Here is a 15,538-nt window from a genome sequence, read left to right on the forward strand (position 1 = left end):
AAGTAAAAAAGCACACAACACAGAAAATACAGATAACAAACAGGAGTGCCAAATTTAAGGAGCAAGAAAGGCCAGGGAATAAAAATGAGTTTTTAACTTAGATTTAAATGCAACAATGGAGGTGGCAGATCTAATATCTTGGGGGAGCTGGTTCCACAAACGCGGAGCAGCGACTGCAAAAGCTCTATCACCCTTCTGTTTAAGCCGTGAGCGCGGCACAAACAGGAGCCCTTTATTTGACGATCGTAATGACCTTTGTACTGAATGTGGCTGTACAAGGTTAGTGATATAAGTTGGTGCGAGCCCATTAAGTGCCTTAAAAACAAACAGTAAAACTTTAAACTGAGTCCTAAAGTGAACTGGTAGCCAATGCAAGGAGGCCAGAACTGGGGTGATGTGCTCACGCTCCCTAGTGCCAGTTAAAATGCGCGCTGCTGCGTTTTGCACCAGCTGCAAGCGTCTAAGAGATGACGGTGGGAGGCCGAGGTAGAGAGAATTACAATAATCCAGCCGTGATGTTATAAAGGCATGGATAACTTTCTCAAGGTCATTATAAGATAGAAAAGACTTTATCCGTGAAATCATTCTAAGCTGATAAAAACTATTTTTGACAACTGAACTAATCTGTTTGTTAAGGCAGAGTTCTGAGTCAAGGATGACACCCAAGTTTCTGACATAAGGTTTGATGAATGGAGTGAGGTGGCCTAAATTTTGCTCCACAGTGCATCTTGCCTTGCGAGAACCAAAAATGATGACTTCTGTCTTATCATCATTTAGCTGGAGAAAGTTGTTAGCCATCCAATTTTTAATGTCATCAAGACAGACTAGGAGAGAATGTATGGAATCCCGAGATTTTAAAGGCAGGTACAGCTGTGTGTCATCCGCATAGAGGTGAAAAGAGATGTTGTGCTTCCTTATGATATCACCCAGTGGGAGCATATACAGGTTAAAAAGCATAGGACCCAAGATGGACCCCTGAGGGACACCGTATGAAACGGAAGCAGAGGATGAGCAGAACTTGAACAGTGTGTGTTGCTTCAGTCTGAAGATGGACTGGGCTGCATCTCCCAGCATGCATTGTGTGCAAAGAGACCAGTCCAGATGCTTGTACTTACACACTTCAAGATGTTTGATTAAAAGACCTTTTTTTATTCTTCCAGTTCATCAGCAGTCATGAATGGCAAGTCAGAATCCTAAAACTTTGAAGAAAAGACTTTGGCTATTCTTGTTGACTGTATAAGTTTGTTTTATATGTTTATAGCTGAAGCACTTTAGTTTATGCTGTCAGCTTTTAAGCTTTGAATGTTTCACAAAAAGAAAATGTTTGGTAAACCTGCACAACTTTGACACACAAGATTATAACATGCAAGAGGTGATGCTTGTGTGTAATTTTATTGTAATATTTGCATTTCCACAGACAAGATTACATTGTCAATTATCAGTAAAGGTTAAAAGCAGTAGTTTATCTAAGCAGCCTTGAACTTCACATTGTAATACACATAGTATCCGTTGTTGTACATGTAAAGTTTCTGATCGGCAGGATTGTAGTCCAGGTACACGTAAAAGTCCTGGAACTTCTCAAAGCGAATGCTAACGTAGCTTTCCTCGTTTTTATTGGTGTCATAAGTGTAAAAGATCTCCTCTGTTTGGGTATCTACTGACCTGGTCGCGTACAGAACGCCGCATATCATGAATGCGTTTGTGATTGACTGCTTGTATTCGCTGGTCTGCCAAACCTGCTCTACTTCAAACGTCTCCTCGTTGATCTTCCCTAAAACCAGGTTACCGTTCGATTCCTCCGTGGCGTACGTTACCCACAGGCCGGACTCATCGGCTGCGAAGTCCAGGTTCTGGTTGGCCGAGTAATGGTATGAGAATCTGGTGCTGGCCTTGGGAATAACCTTGTTCTGAGCTTTTACACTGGTCATGTTGAACTTTGCCATACCAAAAGTGCTTCTGAACTGATAGTACAGGGTGTTTTCTCGCACAACGTAGTTGTTTCCAGTGCCTTGCCAATCATATTGATTTCTGACAAAAAGCTCATGTTTCTTAAAAACCTGCCTCATGATCAGCTTGTAGTAGTCTGAGTACTGTGTAATTTTAGTGACCAGAGTGTCCGTATAGCCGTAGTACCAGTACATGTTCTCAGAACCAGGCAAGGGCTTGGAGTCTTTACCCCATCCTCCATACCTGAAACCTCCATTCAAGTCTGCGTTTAACTGGCTGACGACGGGTTTTCCAATCCTGAGAATGCCTCCATGCTTACAGGACCCTTGGAGATTTTAGACAAAAAACTTTTATAATAACACTTAACACACTTTATTTTTGTTAACATTAATGAATTAACTAAAATGTATAAATATTGTTGAAGAATTTGGTCCTATGAAACCTAACTGTAAATGTTTAATTGTAAAGTATAATTGACAGTTAACCAGGCCATAAAACGGTCACATTATTATATATATATATATATATATATATATATATATATATATATATATTAGGGGTTGCACAACTACTGATTTCTGTTAGTCGATTTCTTATCAAAACAATACTCGAGTTACTCGATTACTCGTGGTTCATGCTACTGTAAATTAAAAAACATGAAATGGTTCTTATCAATAAATATTAATTCATAGCCTAATGCAACAATTACATAAGTAAACTCTCAAAACATAATTATGACATTACAGATTTTAATTTATAATATAAAATAAATAAATAGCCGTTCTTGCCTTTCATTTCAGACCCAATGTCCGCTTTTAGGGGCCGTTCACATATCGGGTCTTTTGCACACTCAAGTTCGTTATTTTAAATGTAGGTGCATGACAAGTGCACTCATAATGGAAGCGGCGTGGTCGCAACGCGCATGCAGTGCGGTGCGCTAGTTTTTCCAGGCGCGCGATGCCTCTGCAAGTTGAAAACATCTTAACTCTTCAGAATGCCGCAAGTGCACAGCAGGTCTTCGGTTTTTCCATAACAGCACGTAGCAAGCACTTGTGGAAAGAAGGAGACAGCGGTACAGCCGCGCTTTCCACACGTTTTTAGACGCGATACGGTATGTGAACGGCTCCTTACAGAGTTGGCAAACTACGATATTATTGTCATCCTTGATGAAATACTTCCACACATCTGATGTGTGGTGTCTGTTGGTGACGTTCGCCATTTTGAATTACGTTATGGTTAATGCACGCTCGAGTAGTCGATTGTTTCTGACAGCGCCGAATAATGGTGGAAGTAGTCGATCTCTCGACTAGTCTATGCAAGCCCTAATATATATATCGTACAATTTCGTAAAAATTGGATGAATGGTCTATTATATTGACCCTATCGACCGAACACGTGATGCGCATGTGCGCGCCGTCTGCGTTTTCGCGGGTTTGTGTTTTTGTGGTTTGCGCAGAAAAAACGGATAATCGTTTGCACCTTCAAACCTATTTCAGGGAGTGTGTTCTCGAGACACCAGGCACTTTTTGTGCGAATGGGCGGCCGGAGCGCGTTAAGGGTTTTCTGTTTCGTCGTGTTAGCGGCCCCTAAGTTAATGACTAATGATCTTCGCAACTTCACTGTTACGCTAATTTCTATTATCACTGTAAATCTGCTTTGAAACAATCCATACTGTTAAAAGCACTATATAAATGAAGGTGACTTGACTATATGCCATTTTGTATTATAAATTGAGCGATTAGTGTGTTCACACTGTAAATTCCAAAAAGAAAAAGTGCACTTTAAATAGTGTGGAGTTTTGGACCCCCCATGCATTCGACTATCCCAGCTTTAGTTGCGTAGCAGAGTGGGAGGGGCTTTAGACTCCGATGATGATCTTTCATAACTAATTCATACACTAGATGGTTGAGTTCATAGTGCAGAGTATAAGTGTGTAGTGCGTCATTTTGGAGAACTTCAAAATTTCGGAGAAAATTCATGATGGAAAATGACAGTGATACCAGTCGAATCTTGAGGCAAATCAAATGAGAATTTTGTTACTAGCCCTTGAAGGTTTAGTTCACTTCCGAGTTAATACTTCCTGATAATTTACTCTCCCCAACGTCATCCAAGATGTTCATGTCTTTTTTTCTTCAGTCGAAAAGAAATTAGGTTTTTGAGGAAAACATTTTTCTCCATATGCAAGAATGCAAGATTTTGAAGTTGGACGAGAATTTGTTTTTCGCTCTTTTACATTTTTTTCGACTGAAGCAAGAAAGACATGAACATCTTGGATGATGTGGGGGAGAGTAAATTATTAGGAAATTTTATTTCTGAAGTGAACTAATACTTTTAAGGTTCAAAAGTTATTAGCATAAACATGAGTACAAGTTTGGTCCGCTAGAGGGATTGAGTTAGAGACTCCAAATTTGCTGTGGATAATGTTGAGACTGTCCTCTTATCTCTGTGCCAAATGTCATTACATTCCCTCAAGTGGTTCTATGGGCTGCCATAGACTAAAGATCAGAAGAACAAGAAGAATAAGAAAGTTCATGGATACAAGAGATTCCTACGCACATTTTGTGTAATTAAATCGAAATAATAAAAACCTTGTTACATGTATCATATAAAAACACTTCAAATAAGCCAAATGTGTATAATTTTCTCAGAAAATTAGTATTAGCCTACCTATTTGTGCATTAGAGTAGTCTTCCTTATCATCCTGACATTTCTCCAGTTTCCGCTGAAGTTTGGCGAACTCGATGCGAATCACTTCTAAGTTGCTTCGGTCGTAGCTCTCCAGTTGGTCCACAATTAAACTCATATTGCGAATCTTACAAAATAAAACAAATTAGAGTCATACAAACACTATAATGCCATGTTTTGTGTAAGTGAAGGAAGTTTCACCTCTATGAAAAGACTCTCGAAAGCGGGTGAAGTTGAGTTTAGAGAAGTTTTCAGTTGCGTAACCAGAGCCTCAAACTCTCTAAGCTCAATGCGGAGGAGCTCAAATTCTAGTTTGATGTACTTGTCCGGTCCGCTCTCCAGATTCTCCACGCGAGCCGTCAGGTTGGAGAGCTGGCCGAGAAGAATGACTAGCTGAACTTTCAGACTGCTGACCTGAACACATTAAATATAATTATAAAAAATGAGAAATAGATGATTAGCATAGCAAAATGCATTTATTTAATTGACTTTTAACAGCGAGATAGAGAATATCTTTAGTTGATGTCAACGGTTGTGTGTTCGATCACAAACTCTTCTGTCAGTTGGTAGAACTCAACCTCATCCTCAAAAAAAAACATCAAGAAAACTACACTAGGTCAAAGAAAATACGACAAGGATGAACAAGGTCTGTGCTGTAAATGATCTCTGCAGAAAGCCATCAAATTCATTGAGATGACTGAAAACCAATGGAGGCATTTAGAAACTAAATACTTAAACCATTATTATATAAAGTTTTTGGTTAAATTATTAAATGTGTACAAAAAACAGTTGTGGTAATTAGGGGTGTAACAATATATTGTCACGATATATCGCAATGCAAAAATCCAACTATGTATTGTGTATAGTTCACCCAAAATAAAAATTACTGTGTGAGGAAAAAAAAATCACGTTTACAGAGTTTTAGTGTCTGTACTGCATGAAACTACTATATACAGTGCTATGCATAAGTTTAGACACCCATGCTAAAGTTGACTAAAAAGAGGAATAAAAAATCAACTTTTGGAAATTGAACTTAATGCCTTAATTAAAAAAATTAGGAAAAATCCAACCTTTAAGGACACCAATTTTCTTTGTGAATGAATAATGTATCGTAAATAAATAAATGTTCTTCCTTAAAATACAGGGTGCATAAGTTTGGACACCCCTATGTTAAATTCCCATAGAGGCAGGCAGATTTTTATTTTTAAAGGCCAGTTACTTCATGGATCCAGGATACTATGCATCCTGATAAAGTTCCCTTGGCCTCTGGAATTAAAATAGCCCCATATCAGCACATAGCCTTCACCATCGAATCGATACATATCATACGAGGGTATCGTTATACCCCTAGTGGTAATGTGTTGGCTCCAGGGTTATTATAGTTAACTAAAACTTAAACCATTAAAAAAAAAACTAAAACACCTTTGTTACCTGAAATAAAATAAATATTAACTGGTATAAAATTAAGGAAACATTTCTCATTTTCATTTAGTTTATAACTTGATGTACTAAAATAACTAAAACTGAAATAAAATGAATAAAAACTATATAGACATTTAAAAAAATAAATACAATTAATTAAATTAATAAAAATTCTAAAAGCATCTCGATGTTAAAGCTACAATATTTAAAAAAAAAATTGTTGATGACGCAGTGAAATGCGGAAACCGAGGATAGCGCGGATATTGCGTCATTGACAGGCGACATTTTTTACCGGGACGGACTATTATTTAAAATTGGAATTTCTCTGAAATAAAAAATCTTTGGAGACTTTTGGGATATTGTAAGTACACAACTGCAGGAAATATATCACTCTGTGCAAGTGATTTTTGGATATTTTATTAAAAAAAATATTACATATTGTACCTTTAAAATAACACGTTGGGTTGAATAGAAAATCCGCTAATCTAGACTATATAAACATAAATCTACCTTGCTGATGTGGAGTTTGATTTCTACAGAGAGCTGATTTGAGGACGTCTGCATTTGCTCCACACGGTCCGCTGGGAATGAAGTATCAGGCAGGAACACGTTGCAAACACACTGTCCAAATTCTCCGACGGAGCCATCGACTCTGCCAGAGCCCCAGTCCTCTAGAGACTGGAGAAACATTATGGGCTCATTCATCTTAACGTTAAGATATGTATGAAAATCGAATCTTTGGAAATGGTTCAGCAATGAATCAAAACTGAGATAGTGAGTGTCAAAGTGACTCTTAGTAAGTCTCTTACCAGCCATGTGTGAGCAGGGGCCGCGAGCAGGAGCACGAGCAGCAGGAGATCCATCATGTGTCCAAATATGTTCCTCTTTCTCAGCTACGGTCTTATATGCAGCATGTTATCAGAACTAATCTACAGCACATGTCTTATTCTCATGACAGTTGTGTTTGACATCCAGGGGATGTACAATGACGTTTGTCATGAAGACATATGCACACAGTTCATGTTTGCTTAATACGTTGTTCGTGTTTTATTGTTAGATTATCATAAAAGACAGTCATAATCGACCTGAGAGGAAACATTGTTTGCCAAACCTGGAGATGGTTCATGGATTACTGTAACAACATGCCATCACAATGACTGAGTGCTGGTGTGATCTAGACCTCTGTCTGTCTGCCTTTCTGTGCGTCCATCTATTCATCCATTTATTCATTTATTCATCCGTCCATGAAATGCAATAAACTCTAGAGTGTCTAATAAAAAGCAGCATAACTGCTAACACACAATTTTTTTTAAATAAAAAAGAAATTTATTTTAGGGGTGGCCTTGATAGAGTTAAATTTAAGTGTTCTTTTTTTGTATGTGGATCAATTCAATAAAAAAGTAATCTCAGAGAATGTGCCTTTCTAAATTATAAGGTGATTCAGATTTTTCACTTGCAAAAAATAATTTCAGCAATATTTTGTAGTAAAAGTATACATATTGCCTTAAGTATACAACTCGACGACTGAGCAATCTCGAAATGTGAATGGAACGTAGCGACCTCAGATGCTTCTGACTCCATGGGAGGAGATGACGGGCAAGTTGGGACATGTGACAGAAGCCTAGACCCTTTTAGATGATTGATGTACGCAGCGGCCGCAGTGCGGACCACTACAAGCTCACTTAGTAGCGGCCATACAGCATGAGCACACCATTATAGTGGGAAGCTCAGCATCACCTTCATCTCCAGAACGTAACAGCCCTCTTCCCAATGCAGCGATTGACATCTGATCCTCTGCTGGAGCCCCGAATTAAATGCTGGGTCACCATTGAGAAGGACCATCAAGCCCATCCGGAAGCTTCACAGCTTGCAATGTGGGAGAGGAGTGAGGGGCCCATGGAGATGTACTTGGCGGGGAAGCCCTCACTGTAATCCTCAGGTCACCCTGGCTATTCGCCGAAGTAGTCCTCTTCTGAAGCCCAGGGGGAGTACTACAGAAAAAGTTAAGATAAGTTAGTTCTAAGTTCTTAAGTTAAGATATGACAAGTTAATTTAGGATTTTTCACAAATTCTTTTTACAGAAGCAAATCTTAAGTTGATTTAAGATTCTTATCCTATCTTATAAAATCTCATCTTATCTGTAGTTTGGTAATCAACTCTCAGGTCTGTTACCAAGCAACCTACGACGCACAAACAGCTGCTGAGTGAAGTAAAATGGAAAAACACTGGAGATTAAAATGAAGAAACAAAGTAAGTGGTTGTAACGAAGGTATGTTGTTGTGTGAAGGAGGCGGCAAACATTTAACAACTTTAATAATCATAAAATAAGAAACAAGTAATAAAAACTCGGTGAGTGTTTTAGCGCAATTTTCTCACCTCATGGGATCACAACACTAAGAGATAGTAAATCTTTTCCTGAATTTTTTTATTTTATTTTATTTTATTTATTTATTTATTTATTTATTTTTTGTGCGTTCCCGAGATTAGACCTACCTTAACATAATGCCGAAAACCCGAAGTCTCTAGGTGGTCTGGTTGAGGAGTAGATAGAAGTGCAAGATTGGTGCGCACAGACGCACAGAACAGAAATCATGAGTTGATAAGCGCAATTTCCGGGGGAAAATTGCGCTAAAAACAACGAAAGTAAAGGCGGCAGCCCCTCACAGCCGTCTGCCACACACACACACAAACTAAACAAAACATAAAATCACATAAATAGTCCAGGCCTGGTCCTCTCTCGTCGCTCCTCCTTTTATGCTTCCGAAGCTCCTCCGTGAGATACGAGACCGGTGCGTTGCGCTGGTGTCGCTCATCATCAATCACGCCACCGGCCTGCTTGCCACAGGGCTACTTTTTTCATTAAATTGAAAAAAGTAAATTTTTCAATTTAATGAAAAATTAATGAGAACACCTCTCCAAAGTGCCAGACGCCATCGAATGTGAGCATTTGCCCAAGTCAGTTACGATGACGACCTGCAGTCAGGTCGAAACCCTGATGAGGACGACGAGCTTGCAGATGAGCTTCCCCGAGACGGTTTCTGACAGTTTGTGCAGAAATTCTTTGGTTATGCAAACCGATTGTTGCAGCAGCTGTCCGGGTGGTTGGTCTCAGACGATCTTAGAGGTGAAGATGCTGAATGTGTAGGTCCTGGGCTGGTGTGGTTACACGTGGTCTGCGTGTGTGAGGCCGGTTGGATGTACTGCCAAATGCTCTGAAACGCCTTTGAAGACGACTTATGGTAGAGAAATGAACATTCAATTCACGGGCAACAGCTCTGGTGGACATTCCTGCAGTCAGCATGCCAATTGCACGTTCCCTCAAAACTTGCGACATCTGTGGCATTGTGCTGTGTGATAAAACTGCAAATTTTAGAGTGGCCTTTTATTGTGGCCAGCCTAAGGCACGCCTGTGCAATAATCATGCTGCATAATCAGCCTCTTGATTTGCCACACCTGTGAGGTGGATGGATTATCTTGGCAAAGGAGAAGTGCTCACTAACACAGATTTAGACAGATTTGTGAACAATATTTGAGAGAAATAGGCCTTTTGTGTACATTCTGTTGCCCATAGTCTGAAGTGATTAACAGTTTGGATTTTAATAATATTATACATTATTATTTGGAGATAAAAAATATTTCTTTCTTAAAGGGCACCTATTATGTAAAATTCACTTTTGCATGGTGTTTGGACATAAATGTGTGTTGGAAGTGTGTGTACACAACCACCCTATAGTGATAAAAATCCACTCCCTTTTTTAAAATCCCCATAAATCATAAGCAGTGTCTCCCAACGACCTGTTTTCAGCCATGGGGCTGGTGTGACGTCATTGAGAATGTCTCCCAAGCGTTGTAGGTGTTATGTGGCTGGATGTATTAATCCACATAACTCTCTCTATTTACTCCCGAAATCTGAGCCAGCTGCTGAAGATGAGGTGGATTAATTTGTTTTCGAAAGAAATGCTCCCTCAACTCTACCGAAATTCGTTTATGTACTTGCGCACTTCTTATGCTGTGTTTACTCAGCTCTTACGGTGATTTTCTGGAGTAAAACTGACGCTTAATTTTTTGTGTGATGTACAATAAACTTTATTTAAACTTATTAAACAGTATATTTCTGTCCAACATTCGGATGGGGTCCGCTACAGCAGGCTTGTATTAATAGTGGATACAAGCAGATGACAAATACGTTATAACAGTAATTAAACTAAACTATACCTGTTCCATCTCCATACAGCATATATTCTCTGACTCTGTAGGCATTATTGTCTGACTCAGGTCGAAATGAACACCGTTACTGAGTTTCTGTTTTGATATTATCATCATTCCGTGAGATGAGATTGTTCTAACACTGAGCGCAAGCTCGTGAGGCTCCGCCCCCTGTGCCGTGCCGCAGCAGCTCATTTGCATTTAAAGGGCACACACTAAATTCTGCCAGAAAGACTCGGGAGAATTAATGCTGTAGCATAGACATTTATTAATGAGCTCAGCAAGCAATCAAATTCTTTGGCGGAGGCCCCGTTCATGACTCGAATTCCAGGGGTATTGAATCAGCGACTGCTGACTGAAGATGAAGGCAGGGGCGCCGCTCACCCCCCGAGGCGATGAAGGGGGCCATCTGGTGGTGGTGGGGTGGATGGAAGGGAGGGCGTCTTGAAGACTTCAGGTTGGAGAGAAGAGCCCATTTAGTGATGTTGGGGATGGTGAAGGTGGACACCTGGGTGGTCGTGATGGGGGGGATGGAGGAGAAGATCCGTCTTAGTGGTGGTGGAGAGGAAGGTGGTGGCTGGAGCAACAGCATCTGCGGACTCAGATATGAGTAAGTGCTGCCCTTTTATGCTACAGAAAGAAAATGAATGGGTAGTTGAAAAGGCAATTAGTGACGTAAATGATTGAGTCTCCCTGGCAGAACTTGCGCTAGCTTTATTTATGTTTTATTTAGTGGAGAGCACTCCGCAATCAATGATAAGAGGTGTATATATAGATGCAGCAGTCTCACCTCAATCCATTGATAGTTTAGCAGCATCTTGGTTTGCTGTTCTGCTACCATGTCGCAATCGTAACGTCAAATTTCTTCATCTGACGAAGAAACAATATATAGGCGTCGCGAAAAATGAATTAAGCGGAGCTGTATTATCTGTACGTTACCCTGCAGTCAGCCAACCTCTTTCCAAAAACTGCACCAACTCCCAGGATGGCTCTCAGGCAGACCAAAGCCTGCAGGGCCCAAAAGTCGCCTCCCCAGACACCACCATCGTCCTCTCGCACAAGATCCAGCTCGCTTCGCCCATTGAACCGCAGCAACAGGCCTTCAGCGAGCCTGGGCTGCGCCTCAGATTCCACCGCTGCATGTCTACTCCCACACAACACAGCAACACAGGCCCAACCATTTCAACAGTCTTACCCAACAGGTTACAATCCCACCCACATCCAGTGGCCTGCAGCTCCAGTAGCTCAAACAAGCGCAAGCCCGCCTCCGCTTGCAGCACAAGCCCACACTTCATACTACCATCCTTCCTTTCCTTCCTATCATCCAACTAACTTTCCTTTCCAAGCCACAGCGGGTAATCCAAGCGTGAGGCCGCCGCCGACATTCGCAGCCCAGGCTTATACCCTTCCCAGCTCTCTCATACAACCTAAACCACATTCTCTCTTCACAGCAACGCCGATGCTGCTCCGTCCAACGCCATCGCCATGGAACCACCACCAGTGTCAAAGCATCCGCGTTTAGATCCTCTTAGGTGCGGATGTAGACCTTTCTTCTCTTCTCTCTCTCTCTACTCCCCGCTGCTGAACCAGACCGTCAAGTAGACTGTGGGGATTTCTCCGTTACCCTGAAAAACACAAACACACACTCATCCCACGTTTTTCATTTTCTGAATTTTCAATTGCCTTTTCTCGTTTCACTGAAATTATCTGTTCAGCTTTCCCCCACAGGCGGCGCAAACTGAATGATTATCTATCAATCATAGCCGAGCTCACACTGTCCTATGGGGAGGGCACTTCTACACGTACCATAAACTTTTTTCAGCCAAAAGTGCTGTAACAGTTACATTGGATTTACATCAGAAGAAGAAGAACGCGATTTGAAGGCAAGAAAAATGTAAGGTAAGAAATTCTTACATATTAGTTTGTTATTGTTGCATAAATGTCACATTGCAGTTGAACTGTTGCTAGATATAAGGGGAATATTATAATATTTAGACCCGTGTTTACTGTTACTCTGTTTGTGGATATCTGCTCAAACGTGGATATGTATATGGTAACCATAATGTTTTATTTTTGAGCGCGATCACGTTTGAATGTATCATGTTTTGGATCGCGATCGCGTTTGAATGTATCATACTTTGCAGCGCGATCGCGTTTGAATGTATCATATTTTGCAGCGCAATCGCATTTGAATGTATCATATTTTGGATTGCGATCGCATTTGAAAAGCAAAACGCACCAAACGGCTTCATGTTTTTACTATTATCTCATTTCATGTCATCATAACGAATGGAAACATTTGAAGTAACATGACAATCAATATATTTTTCTCTAGCTTAGTTGTTACTGAAATCTTTTGGAAGATTTATACTGCTATAGGTTATTGTTATTATTATTTTATCCAGCACTGCGCATAGCTTATGCCTACAAGGCACAACAAACCTGGTGTTCATTATATTATATATTGTTGGAAACATTTGTGTGTGTGTGTGTGTGTGTGTGTGTGTGTATTCTGTGAATTTTAAAAAGCAATTTTAACCAGAAAAATCTAATATTTATTTCCAAAATCGTGCAGGCCTTTCTCTTGATATCAGTATGTTCACTTTTTTTTTTCAGGGCCCAGATGCCACTGAGTCCTGCCGACTTCAACATTCACATGAGTCTCTGTACATGAACATGGTAAAGTGAAAATCAAACACCTTGGAAATGAAAGGTATGTACAATGTTTTTAGGAATGGCACAAAGGTCTTTGTCTTTGGATCACTGTTTACAATAAGTGCTTTTTTGGCATTTGTTGTGTATCTTTGGATTATGTTGTGTTGTAAATAAATCCAAACAATTTAAAAGCCATTCTTTTTTAAATCTCCTCATTTACAGTATTGTTCAAGGTTGCTCAGAATGACAGGGCCTGATAGCTCCTAATAGGGCCGTTAGGGGAGGGTCTTTTTCTTTCTCAGGTGTGAAAAGCTTACATATTGATGACCTCCGCATAGAGCTTTCTCACACAAAACCCGTCGTAAAAATGTTAAATCAATATATTGTCTTATCTGAATGAGCAGTCAGGGTGATTTTCACTTAGTTTTGGAGCAAATATTCTAGGCAACGTCATACAATTTTCAAAAGTCTTGTGAAGAAATAATCAGTATGGGTTTCATGGCCTTATTTCAGTGAGAATTTTTTTTTTTTTGCATTTTCACAAACCATGCATAAATGTCATTATCTCAAAACTACAAACTTTTACATACATACATGCTGCTGATATATTATTGTAGCAGAGTTTGTGCTGATACAGTGTAATTAGACTTTAGCCATGAAAATGTCACAAGTAACAGAAATAACCAGAAATGTCAGAGCATGTCAGAACACCTCCAGGGCCCAGAAAACAGCTCAGACCTCAGAGGGTTAAAGGAAGAGGGAAGTGTGAGTTAGGAATACCTGTTAGCTGAGAGCACATGCTCTTTCCATGCTTTCATTTGGAAAACCCTGTTGAGGAACATCTGTGTTCAATATCTCAATGTGAGTTGATTAATTTGTTTCTTTAAAGAAACACTCCACCCATTTGCATTAAGCTTTGCAATGTTAGAAACCCAGTCATACTATTGAATGGTCGTGCAACATTTTCTCATTTTCCCCTGAGACGAGAGAAATCTGTATTTACCTCTTTACACTTCCTCTTACAATGACGCAAAAATCGTCATTTTGCGTCATTATAGGAGGAAGTGTAAAAGGGGGGGATTTCTGTTGAGACTACAAGCACTAGTTCCCACACTTTCAAACCCGCCCATAGGGGGTTGGAGCTAATGCGCTAACAGACCTATCACAGATCAGTGCGAGTACGTTTGATTTCACCAGCAGAAACCTGCAGAAAACATGGACGAAGAAAGCTTGAGTAGTAGGGGTTACCATACACTTTTTCCCGGACATGTCCGGCCGTCGAGATCAACAAAAATGTCCGAGATTGAGCTTTTGCTTTCTGCGGTCGCCATTCATTGTTTACATGCTCACCTTTTGTTTCAATCTAACTGAATTCATTCCGATTGGTGAATCTAAATGTAGTGTTTACATGAACGCTAAACAAGCTGATCGGTTGATGTGCGTTTTACCATTGCTAAGGAGATTCCCGCTCCTCCGTGAGAGATACGAGACCAGTGCCTCACAGGTTTCGGTCATCAGTAATCACGCCACCGGCTTCGCGCCATTCTCCCGTGCCCCTCAGCCTCGTCCTGCTCGCCACAGTAAACATGATGAATGGCGACTGTAGAAAGCAAAAGCCGAATCCCGGACATTTTGGGCGATCTTGTAATCACGGGCAAACTCGTCACGGAGACTCACTCGTAGCCTAGCCTTGCCTTGTTGTTTTCAACTGCGTGCTCTTACCGGTAGGCGTGGCTTGGGAGTGGCCTCGTAGGGCAGCGAAGCAAGTGCATTCTGGGAGTTGTTGTCTTTCATCCACATAAGCCAAAAATACATTTTCTGGCTTTTCTCAGTCTAGAAAGCTCCAAATTCAAAAATAATTTCACACTTTTTCTACTTCTACATAAATGACCTATTTTAAATACACATTCATCTTTCCAGCGGTGGAATGTTCCTTTAACATTAACAAAGGTTTATTGCTTGCTGAACCTCATGTTGTATTGTTTGTTTTATTTTGACCAGAGGGTTTTGGTATCTGCTTGATATTGATGGCTTCTCAACTGGTTCAAGTTATTGGTGTCATTATCTTCAACGGGGAAGTATATCCGAACTCCTGAATGAAAAGACACTTTTTCTTTGGATTAACCCTTGATTGAACAAATGTGGAAGATGTTCTTCTAAACATCCTAAACATCTACAATGGTGTGATGGACCAAGGATATTTGTGGTAACTCTGGACTTTAATATTGGGTGTACATTTATACGATTTTACTTCCAAACTTTCTAAAATTTTATGACCAACCACCATCAGTTAACATACACTGTGCACTGCCAATAGTGCAAGTATCTAGTGATTCCAATACGGAAAAGAGCATATCCTGTTCCAATCAATAAGCAAAACTTAATTGATGAGGAAGTCAAAGCCATGCTGAATAAAGGAATAATACGACTGTCTGTCTCCCCATGGGCAGCTCCAGTAGTGCTAGTGCCCAAGAAGTCAAGTCAAGTCAAGTCATCTTCATTTATATAGCGCTTTTAACAATGTAGATTGTCTCAAAGCAGCTTTACAGAGATAAATGTATAATTTACCGTAAGATTGTTTTGGCTTTATAGCGGTTCTTTAATAAAGTTATTCTCCAGCTAA

The 15,538-nt window shown here is 40.2% G+C and overlaps 1 protein-coding gene across 1 annotated transcript; it reads right to left on the minus strand.

Annotated features, from left to right (window-relative positions):
• Positions 1–1,466: 1,466 nt before the first annotated feature.
• On the minus strand, positions 1,467–6,920 carry olfm4.2 (olfactomedin 4, tandem duplicate 2; the record flags this gene model as incomplete). Its single annotated transcript, XM_081347854.1, has 5 exons — positions 1,467–2,272; positions 4,615–4,759; positions 4,834–5,046; positions 6,565–6,732; positions 6,864–6,920. 5 exons carry the CDS (start codon positions 6,918–6,920, stop codon positions 1,467–1,469), a joined length of 1,389 nt encoding a protein of 462 aa, XP_081203980.1.
• Positions 6,921–15,538: the final 8,618 nt, after the last annotated feature.

Source organism: Scardinius erythrophthalmus, assembly GCF_964197995.2.
Source record: "Scardinius erythrophthalmus genome assembly, chromosome: 19".
Classification (NCBI taxonomy): Eukaryota; Metazoa; Chordata; class Actinopteri; order Cypriniformes; family Leuciscidae; genus Scardinius; species Scardinius erythrophthalmus.